We start from the raw sequence: 11,454 nt of genomic DNA, 5'->3' as shown, positions 1-11,454 counted from the left end.
TTGGATTTTATGAACTGCATGTGTGTTTACTTCCTGTTGACTCTACAGTGACATTACCTTGGTCTCTAACCTCACCATCATCAGCCTGATTCTCAGCTTTCCTAACATTGGGTTGACATGGCTTTTCTTTCCACGTGGTTTAAAATGACACTGACTGAACGACACCGCCTTACGCTATCAATAAACCGAGCTCAGAGCTCAGTGCTCAGTACAGGATTTAAATTAAAGTGTGTCCGGCTGAATATAGGAGTTTATATTAAATCATTTCTACTTCTTAAATAAAAACACATGGATTCATTTAGAGTAATCAAAACACATGAGCAGTAATACATCACAGGAACAGTCCACATATTGATAAATATAGAAACATAATCTATTAAATAGTCTCAATATAAGATGCAGTGAAACATATTAATGATTTACTAACCTTACATAAGTCTTAAAAACACTGATCACTTACATATCGATAGCTAATGAGCAGAAATATGCAAAATGAATGAAATCTTCTGAGAGTACCAAAATCACTGAAATTTATTTGGAGTATTTCTGGGATCAGCCGCCGTGTCAGAGCTTAATGTGACTGATTCTGTAACATGGAGATTCAATGGAAGAACATGAATGCAGGACTCATGCATCTGAATCACACAGGTTTAATATAAATAACAAAAACTACACAGCAGTGCAGCAGTAACCAGGTTTATTCATTCAATATTAATAAAGACAGTTTGTTTGTCCAAACCCAGCAGGGAACATGAATGCAGTCATTCTGACTTTATTAGTACTGTTACATAAATCTGATCACTTGCTTCACGTTTAGTTTGTTAGTTCATTTGTGTTAAAACTTTGTCATTCAAATGAGAGGAGAGCTGTATACATGACTCATTTTGCTCGGTACGCTGAACTGAAGAAAAGATTGATTAATATACAGAATACTAGACGTGCATGAGTTATTGTGGATCTTTAAATACTCTGTAGACAGAAAGTGTTTTACAAAAACACGTTCAAACATTCTGAATGATTTTACTGAGAGCAGCAGCACAGAGCGCCTCTACAGCATGTTGGCCTCACACGAGTCCGGCTGCAGGATCTGAAGAGTGACAATGTGTCTGATAGCTTTTCTAAACCAGGGGTAGAAAAAGGCGTAGATCACAGGGTTCAGACAGGAGTTAAAGTACATCAGGAAGCTCATAGAGGCCTCGAGTGGAGAACCAATCAAGATATTACCACCTGTGAGACACAGGCAGTAATATGGAGAGTAACAAAGCAGAAACACAGCAACAAGAACACCCAGAGTCCTGGCTGCCTTCAGCTCCGATTTCTTTGTTAGAGTCACTGAAAGCTGGAGTTTAACGGCTGTAACATGAGAGCGCATGGCACGAGCCTGAGCGGCCGCCACCACAAACACTCTCAGATACAGAATCACAATGATAGAAATGGGAATACTGAAGGCGAACGCAAGATCCACATCTCCATCAACGCCAACTACACACTCTCCATAGCAGGAATTATACCTGCCCGGTTGTTTCAGGTGATCATATGAAAGAAAAACGCTGTAGATAACAGAGCAGATCCAACACAGACAAACAGCAGAGGTGACTGTTCTTTCAGTGACTCTGCTGGGATAATGCAGAGGATCACAGATGGCCACATAACGGTCCATTGATATGAGCACCATGCTGCCCACAGAGGCAGAGATGGCGGTCAGAGGTAGGAAATAATAGAAAACACACATCAGGTCACCCAGAACCCAACAGGTCACCAACATAAGGGCTTCAATGGGCAGTACCAGGAGGCCCACAAAGAAGTCTGAGACAGCCAGAGAGAGGAGGAGGAGGTTGGTGGGTGAGTGGAGCTGCCTGCAAGGGAGAGATCATCATCACAAATGTTATGAATTGAAATGAATGCTTATTGGAGCTCAGACACTTGTTGAGTTTGAGGAAATGATGTGAAGCTGAGAGATTATCTGTGCCTGAAGTGGGAGATGGAGATGATGACCAGCAGGTTGAGAGTGGCAGTGAGCACAGAGATGAAGAACAGCAGGAGGTAAAGGAGCAGAGTCCCAGACTGAGGAGGCTTCGGCTTCCTGCAGGAGGTGTTGAGGAGCTGTGGAAAGCAAAGTTCAGCTTCTTCCATGGTCACAGACAGAAGCTGCTGAGCTCTGACAGCTTCCTGACCAAAGATCTCTGAGGGTCACACACTTCATTTATCTCTCTCCTCCCTCCTCTCAAACCCAGAGGGAGCGTGACTGTGGCCCGGCTGTGATGTTCTCATCAGCGTGATGTGTATAGATCGGACTTTAACATCACATGTTGTGCATGACGTCATTCTTTAAATATAAATATTAGACTTTATGTAGTATAGAATTAAGTTTTTTATCTTGTGATTCAGACAGTCACAGAGTTTTTATCTAATCATGAAGTCAATTATTAAACAATATTAACGTCATTTTCAAATGACTCAGATTCAGAAATGTAACGGGGGGTCGGTGCCTTGCTCAAGGGCACCTCGGCAGTGCCCACGAGGTGAGATGGCGCCTCTCCAGCTACCAGTCCACCTTCTATATTTTTGGTCCATGCTGGACTTGAACTGGCCACCCTCCGGCCCCAGCCTAATGCCAAACTTCTCCCCAGGAGAAAATCATTGAGCCACTTCATCTGTGGTCACTACCCAAACCTAGTGTTACTGACAGTTCGGTCTGCCTCTTGACCAGCATTGTCACCAAGTTGAGTTCAGGAGCTCCTATGAATCCTCTGAATCCACTACCACACCATTCTGAGTCTGGGTCAACAGTTTTCCTCCCCTCCGGAGTCATCTGACCGTTTCTCAGAACAGTCCTTCTTCATCACTAACCCAAACTCATCCCACGCCCAGACTTTTCCACAACTACACTCCTCCATCTTATCAAGGTAACACCAACAATTATCCATCCATGCATTTCCTTCCTCTTAACCAGGGTGACCTGTACAGTGGCAGCAGGTTTAGAAGGGTGTTCCAGACGTTTCCCTCCCCAGCAACACATTCAAGCTCCTCCTGAGATGTTCCCCCGGCCAGATGGTCTATGTAGTCCCTCCACGAGTTCTGGGACTCATTCCAGTTGGATGTGCCCAGAACACCTCCAAAGGAAGGCGCCCAGGAGGTATTATTATGAGCAGCAGCTCTACCTCAAGCTCACTCCGACTTCCTGTTCTCCTCACCCTATCTCTAAGGCTGAGCCTAGCCACCATACGGAGAAAACTCATCCAGGCCGCTTGTGTCTGATCTCTTGGTCACTACCCAAAGCTCGTGACAACAGGTAAGGGTTGGAACGTAGATGGATTGGAAAATCAAGAGCTTTGCCTTCCAACTCGGCTCCCTCTTCCACACAACTGTCCACGACAACAGCCACAGTACTGCTGACACTGGACCAATCCACCGGTCCATCTCATGCTTCATCTTCACATCATTCATGAACAACACCCAAAGAATCATGGCCCCAGACTTGGAGATGCTATCATGTTGCAAGGTCATGGTCTGATGAAGCCAACAGAACCACATCTTCTGCAAATAGCAGTCTCACAGTCTGCCACTCCACAGTACTGTTTAGACCTTCTAGCTGCCTCAGGATACCCATAGGCCAACCCAGCCAAAAAGGCTTCTTCATGACTGGTGTCCACTCACAGGGTGGTTGCAGATGTGGCATGAGCAAGGAGAATTTTGCGACAATGCCACCTGGGGTATGTTTACCCACAGGAAATTGTTGGTCCCTGACTTTTAATGTACAAGGCCACAGGTTGAATAATACCACGGGGCAAGAGACAGTTTGCAAACTAAGAAGATACTTTATTAAACAGAAAAGAAATAAGTAATTAGAGACGGAGGTTAAAGGGCTCAAGGCTGCGGGTCAATCACCCAGCTACACCAAGACAGAGAAATAATTAGCTGGGGGCTGAGCGACAGAGCCGCTGAATGGCAAACAACTTCGTACTTACCAACAGGGGCAAGCAAGCGCACCCAGGAAGGGCTTCTGGTAAAGCGATGCGATACCTGAATGGAAGGACCGTACACCTGCAACGGATACGACAACCACCACGAGGCCACGCCAACAGGCCACAGCCGCCGGAAGAAGGTGGAGAAAGAGGAAATCACCGGTGTCCGCACCTCTCGCTCTATATAAGAGCGCATTGTGTCGGTCTTCATCACGACGCTCCGCCATCAAGTGGCAGGGAAGGAGACGACCTGTCACAGAGAGTTTTGAGAGGGTCCAGTCTCTCTCTAGGATTTTGGTTCTGGAAGCAGTGCTATGCATTTTTTTAAGTATATATTTTTGGGCCTTTTATGCCTTTAATGGATTGGACAGCTGAAGAGAGACAGGAAGCAGAGAGGGGGAGTGACACGCAGTCCGATGCGGGATTCGAACCGGGCCGGCTGCAGCGAGGACTGTAGCCTCTACACACGGGGCGTCTGCACGACCCACTACGCTACCGACCTCCCCAGCCCAACTATATCTAGTTGGCATTGCTCCACCTCCCCAGCAGGCTTTAGTTCCTTCCCCAAGAAGAAGACAGCTGCTTGGAACAGGACAGACAAGGAATGGACTTTAGACCAGATTTTTGGTTCAGGGTCTTTGTGATACGCAGAGGAGAACAGATGGTATCTACATGTGTGGTTCCCACCGTGAAGCATGGAGGAGGAGGTGTGATGGGGTGTGGATGCTTTGCTGGTGAACAAAAAACACTGCACACGAAGGTGTGTCCAAACTTTTGACTGGTACAATGTGTGAGTATGTCGGATATATTTCAAGGCCACCTTGTGTTGTTGAGACGTCCTGGATTGACTGACCTGATGTCTCTTTACTTATCTGAGCAGTTGTTAATATGGATTACTGCAGTCGTCTAATAGGGCTGTATCTGTAATGAACCTCTCATACGCTGACAGCTTCCTCAGCAACAGACAGTCAGAGTGGGCACTGTGGGATCCTGCACCATCATTTACACTCTACACCAGTGACTGCATCAGCTCCTAATCTGCCACCACATATATCAAATACTCCGATGACACTGCCATACTGCACTCCTGTGTAACGGAGTTAAGGTGAAGATGATTCCACGATGATTAAATGTCCTATTGACCTTGAAGGCAGCAGCCCTGTAGTTTCGGGTGGTGCACCCTGTGGGACCTCGCTGCAGGTGCATGAGTTGTTTTATATTAATTACACGTGGTTAGCTAACCTGCTTTCTTTTCGTTTGATATTTTTCAGACGTATGTTTGTGTGTGTGAGGGAAACAGGACTGACTGTGTGTGTTTGCCAAAAGTGACGAGAGAGGACGGAGCTGCTACACCTGCATGACGATCATTCTATCTCAGTTATCAAGACACAAACAGTCTGGAACCTCGTCCATCACCCCACACACACGGGTAATGAACCCGTTGAGATTGTGGAGTTCTTCAAATACCTCGGACTCACGCTGGACAAACTGAACTCTGATCGACACACCACTGACACCCACAAAGACTCTCAGAGCACTTCCTTTCCCATCGTTGTCCTGAGCTCCGACCTCAGACCTGCACAGTCTTTATGCACAGAGAATGCAGTCACATGACCCAAGCCACCACCAACACCGCCACAGGTCCACGGCCTGTAACCGAGCATCTCTTAACGAAAGCACCATGAGCTGAGAGGAAAAGATGTTCATTGATTATCTGTCATGTTTTCAAACATTCCACTAATTAACACACCTGGTGATTGAAAACCATTCCAGGTGACCTGACCTGTCAGTCCCCGAACATTATCTATGGGAAGATGAACAGGCTGGGGTTGGATGGTGCCTCAGATAAACAGATTCATGAGTTTGATTGATTATTGATTCAGTTTAGAGTCAATCATTTAGAAAACATAGGCAGTAATACATCACAGTGACAGTCCACATATAGATAAATATAGAAACATATTTATTAACTATTCAACAGTCATGATATAACCTGCAAACATGCTTAGATGCGTACTGTACTGTACATAAAATGCATCTACTCATTTAAAAGGATATTTATACTTTGAGATATATTTTACACGATCACTTCAATTCTGATAAACGAGCAGAAATATTCAAAAACTGATGCAATCTTACCAAAATAAAAGCAATAAACTTTGTCCTGACTGAATGTTCAGATCATGAAATTACACTAAGACGTCACAGAGGGCGTGAAATATATATTTATATTGTCTGTGTATCATAGACTATATGGAAGGGATTTTAAAACATGTTACTGTGAATCTGTCAGCAGCCGACAACATTCACATTTTCTCCTTAAAGCTACAAAAACACTGAGTGAGAGCAGCAGCACAGAGCGCCTCTACAGCATGTTGGCCTCACACGAGTCCGGCTGCAGGATCTGAAGACTGACAATGTGTCTGATAGCTTTTCTAAACCAGGGGTAGAAAAAGGCGTAGATCACAGGGTTCAGACAGGAGTTAAAGTACATCAGGAAGCTCGTAGATCACAGGGTTCAGACAGGAGTTAAAGTACATCAGGAAGCTCATCAAGGCTTCAGTTGGAGAACCATACAAGATGTCAGAGCCTGAGAGAGAAAGGCAGTAATATGGAGAGTAACAAAGCAGAAACACAGCAACAAGAACACCCAGAGTCCTGGCTGCCTTCAGCTCCGATTTCTTTGTTAGAGTCACTGAAAGCTGGAGTTTAACGGCTGTAACATGAGAGCGCATGGCACGAGCCTGAGCGGCCGCCACCACAAACACTCTCAGATACAGAATCACAATGATAGAAATGGGAATAACAAAGGCCACAGCGAGGTCCAAATCTCCTGCAACGCCAACCAGACACTCTCCATAGCAGGAATTATACCTGCCCGGTTGTTTCAGGTGATGATATAAAAGGACAACGCTGTAGATAACAGAGCAGATCCAACACAGACAAACACTAATGATGACAACTTTAGAAGTGACTCTGCTGGGATAATGCAGAGGATCACAGATGGCCACATAACGGTCCATTGATATGAGCACCATGCTGCCCACAGAGGCAGAGATGAGGGTTACAGGTAGGAAGAAATACAGAGCACACATCAGGTCACCCAGAACCCAACAGGTCACCGCCATGAGGACTTCAATGGGGATCACCAGGAGGCCCACAAAGAAGTCTGAGACAGCCAGAGAGAGGAGGAGGAGGTTGGTGGGTGAGTGGAGCTGCCTGCAAGGGAGAGATCATCATCACAAATGTTATGAGACCACAGAGTGTGAATAAAGGCTGGAGCCACGGCAACTCCCTCAAATAAAGTTCAATAAGACTGAGTGTGTGAAATCATTTCAAAGCCTGAGTCCAGATCAGCAGCACAAACCGAGACAAAGACACGACAAGCTGTGAAAGGAATCAAAGTTATTGAGCCTTATTGGAGGAAATGATGTGAAGCTGAGAGATTATCTGTGCCTGAAGTGGGAGATGGAGATGATGACCAGCAGGTTGAGAGTGGCAGTGAGCACAGAGATGAAGAACAGCAGGAGGTAAAGGAGCAGAGTCCCAGACTGAGGAGGCTTCGGCTTCCTGCAGGAGGTGTTGAGGAGCTGTGGAAAGCAAAGTTCAGCTTCTTCCATGGTCACAGAGAGAAGCTGCTGAGCTCTGACAGCTTCCTGACCAAAGATCTCTGAGGGTCACACACTTCATTTATCTCTCTCCTCCCTCCTCTCAAACCCAGAGGGAGCGTGACTGTAGAGTCTGACAGACTCAGTGATTCGTTTGATTCGTTTGATTCGTTTGATTAACCATCGATTCAGACAGAGAGAGGAAAACACACACACACACACACACACACATCATTAGGAAGGAAGGAAGGATACCAGGTAGGCTGCTGTGTTAGACTGGACACTGCTGGTTCAGAGGTTCTGTCACCGTGTTCACTGTTAGACTGGACACTGCCGGTTCAGAGGTTCTGTCGCCGTGTTCACTGTTAGACTGGACACTGCCGGTTCAGAGGTTCTGTCGCCGTGTTCACTGTTAGACTGGACACTGCCGGTTCAGAGGTTCTGTCGCCGTGTTCACTGTTAGACTGGACAGCTGCTGTTCAGAGGTTCTGTCGTGTTCCTGTTAGACTGGGCACTGGCCGGTTCAGAGGTTCTGTCACCGTGTTCACTGTTGACTGGGACACTGCCTGTCAGAGTTCTGTCGCGGTTTACTGTTAGACGCGGACACTGCCGGTTAGAGGTTCTGTCGCCGTGTTCACTGTTAGACCGGACACTGCTTCAGAGTTTCTGTCGCCGTGTTCACTGTTAGACTGGACACTGCCGGTTCAGAGGTTCTGTCGCCGTGTTCACTGTTAGACTGGACACTGCCGGTTCAGAGGTTCTGTCGCTGTGTTCACTGTTAGACCGGACACTGCCGGTTCAGAGGTTCTGTCGCTGTGTTCACTGTTAGACTGGACACTGCCGGTTCAGAGGTTCTGCTGCTGTGTTCACTGTTAGACTGGACACGCGGTTCGAGGTTCTGTTGCTGTGTTCACTGTTAGACTGGACACTGCGGTTCAGAGGTTCTGTCGCTGTGTTCACTGTTAGACTGGACACTGCCGGTTCAGAGGTTCTGTCGCTGTGTTCACTGTTAGACTGGACAATTGCCGGTTCAGAGGTTCGTCGCTGTGTTCACTGTTAGACTGGACACTGCTGGTTCAGAGGTTCTGCTGCTGTGTTCACTGTTAGACTGGACACTGCGGTTCAGAGTTCTGTCGCTGGTTCACTGTAACTGGACACTGCCGTTCAGAGGTTCTGTCCTGTGTTCATCAGAGGAAGGGGGGTTAGTTAGACTGGACACTGCCGGTTCAGAGGTTCTGCGCTGTGTTCACTGTTAGACTGGACACTGCCGGTTCAGAGTGTTCTGTCGCTGTGTTCATTGTTAGACGGGACACTGCGGTTCAGAGGTTCTGTCGCTGTGTTCACTGTTAGACTGGACACTGTGGTTCAGAGTCGCTGCTGTGTTGTTCACTGTTGTTAGACTGGACACTGCCTGGTTCAGAGGTCTGCTGCTGTGTTCACTGTTAGACTGGACACTGCTGGTTCAGAGGTTCTCTTGCTGTGTTCACTGTTAGACTGGACACTGCTGGTTCAGAGGTTCTCTTGCTGTGTTCACTGTTGACTGGACACTGCTGGTTCAGAGGCTCTGTTGCTGTGTTCACGTTAGACTGGACACTGCGGTTAAGGTTCTGCTGCTGTGTCACTGTTAGACTGGACATGCGGTTCAGAGGTTTGTTGCTGTGTTCACTGTAGACTGGACAATGCTGGTTCAGAGGTTCTGTTGCTGTTCACTGTTAGACTGGACACTGGCTGTTCAGAGGTTCTGTCGCTGTGTTCACTGTTAGACTGGACACTGCTGGTTCAGAGGTTCTGTCGCCGTGTTCACTGTTAGACTGGACACTGCTGGTTCAGAGGTTCAGCAAACCAAATGTTCATGTTGAAAACTTTACTAATGTAATGAACACTTTCTGAACTTTTATGTTATACTGTAACAGGTAGAGTACGTGCACCTTACCACTGAATTGGAATCCTGAAGGGGATCTCGTCAGGACAATCACGGCTGATGTCGAGGAAAGGAGAAAAGACCAATCAGCTGCTGAAACGTTATCAGCTGATATTCAGTAAAAATAAACGATCATCAGATCTGAATGTTTCCACGGAAACAACCACAAAAATGATCGATGACACAAACGGTATACATTTACTCGCAGATCTCGACCTCTCGGACAGGATGAACATGTATTTGTAGAGTGGCGAAATACAGCAGAACGTGGTCCACGACATAAGCAGAACGTGGTCTACATCAAACCATAAGTGGTCGGTTGTGAATGTGGTCTAAGACAGACCAGGGCAAGTAGAGGAGTGAGGAGTCTTCAGTCGGTATACAACACTATAGTCAAAGATCGATATAAAGATTTATTAATTTACACTTGACTGAATTTTGGATTTCAGTAACAAGCTCATCGAGAGATTTAATTACTGACAGAATACCTGATTTATGAATTTCCTAGGACTTAGGAGCATTTTCAAGGACTCACCTCTTAGCACAGGTGTGGAATAGCCAGGGTCTCAGTTTGTTCATGTCAATGATGTCCTCCATGACCGACCAAAGTTTGTCATGGAGTCCCACAGGTTCTGTACTAGGACCACTTCTATCAGTTTAATATTGCTCCTTTAGGGAACATTATTAGGAATCACTTTAATTTCATCGTTATGCGCAGCGACACCCAATTATATTGGATCAAGCCTGAGAAACCAATCAGTTAACTAAACTCCAAGCATGCCTTAATTTATAAAAGTTGGATGACCTACACATTTTCTGATGTTAAATTCAGACAAACTGAAGTTCTTGTAATTGGACCCAAACACCTCAGAACACTCTCTTTCTAGAGACTTAGTTACTATTTAGATGGGATCACCTGGCCTCCAGCTCCTGTTAAAGAATCTTGGAGTTGTCTTTGATAGGATTTGTCCTTTAACGTCACATAAAACAAATTCGAGGGCGGCATTCTTCCACTTACGAACATCGAGCTAAAATCAGACGTCGTGTCTCAGGCGGATGCGAGAAAACTAGTCCACGCATTTGTTACTTCAAGGCTGACTATTGTAATCTTTGTTTATCAGGCTGCTCCAATAAGTCTCTGAGGACTTGCAGTTAATTCAGAATGCTGCTGCACGTGTTCTGACAGGAACCAAGATCAGAGATCACATCTCTCCCATTCTGGCTTCCTTGCATTGGCTCCATATTAAATCTAGAATAGAATTAAATTCTTTCTCCTTACATTACAAAGCCTCTCATGGTCAGGCACCATCTTATCTAAAAGAGCTCATAATACCTTATTACCCCTCTAGAACACTGCGCTCTCAGGACGCTGGGTTCCTTGTGGTTCCTTGTGGTTTCTTGTGGTTCCTTGTGGTTCCTATAGTCTCCAAAAGTAGATTGGGAGCCAGAGCTTTCAGCTATCAGGCTCCTCTTCTGTGGAACAAACTACCATTCTGGGTTCAGGAGGCAGACACGGTCAACACCTTTAAGAGTAGACTGAAGACTTTCCTCTTTGATAGAGCTTATAGTTAGTGCTGGCTCAGGTCATCCCTTAGTGATGCTGCCATAGGATTACACTGCAGGGGGACTCCCCCTCCCTATTTAAACTGATGAACTGTCAGTATTTAAACTTTATTTAAATCAGTTTCTACAGTGACCACAGAGAGAATCACTGTTACATATAAATGATTAATATTCAGGGATGTAGTACTGATACACGACGCACATGACGTCACCCAACAGCCAGCAGCCGTCAATGAAGAGCGCCTGGAAGAACATCAGGACACCAACGAAGAAGTCCTTCACACAGAAACCAGAACACCATCCAGGTCAAACTGGGTCCAGTACGGCAGGCATGTACCGTGGTACCTGGTACCGTGTACCAGAACTTGAAGTCATGAGTCTGAAGTATGGATCACAT

The 11,454-nt window shown here is 46.0% G+C and overlaps 2 protein-coding genes across 2 annotated transcripts; both read right to left on the bottom strand.

Annotated features, from left to right (window-relative positions):
- Positions 1 to 853: 853 nt before the first annotated feature.
- LOC104938874 (trace amine-associated receptor 1) lies at positions 854 to 2,812 on the bottom strand. The gene is made up of 3 exons (XM_027275730.1): positions 2,688 to 2,812; positions 1,970 to 2,083; positions 854 to 1,865 (listed from the first exon to the last, which is right to left on the bottom strand). The coding sequence occupies exons 1-3, from the start codon at positions 2,810 to 2,812 to the stop codon at positions 1,049 to 1,051; spliced, it is 1,056 nt and encodes a 351-aa protein (XP_027131531.1). The 3' UTR covers positions 854 to 1,048.
- Positions 2,813 to 6,448: 3,636 nt separating this feature from the next.
- LOC109143122 (trace amine-associated receptor 4-like) lies at positions 6,449 to 7,585 on the bottom strand. Its single transcript, XM_027275729.1, has 2 exons — positions 7,422 to 7,585; positions 6,449 to 7,190 (listed from the first exon to the last, which is right to left on the bottom strand). Exons 1-2 carry the CDS (start codon positions 7,583 to 7,585, stop codon positions 6,449 to 6,451), a joined length of 906 nt encoding a protein of 301 aa, XP_027131530.1.
- Between the last annotated feature and the right edge of the window lie 3,869 nt (positions 7,586 to 11,454).

This window comes from Larimichthys crocea, unplaced genomic scaffold (genome assembly GCF_000972845.2).
Source record: "Larimichthys crocea isolate SSNF unplaced genomic scaffold, L_crocea_2.0 scaffold196, whole genome shotgun sequence".
Classification (NCBI taxonomy): Eukaryota; Metazoa; Chordata; class Actinopteri; family Sciaenidae; genus Larimichthys; species Larimichthys crocea.
Note: the sequence above shows the minus strand (reverse complement) of the source record. Positions and strands in the feature narration are given on the sequence as shown.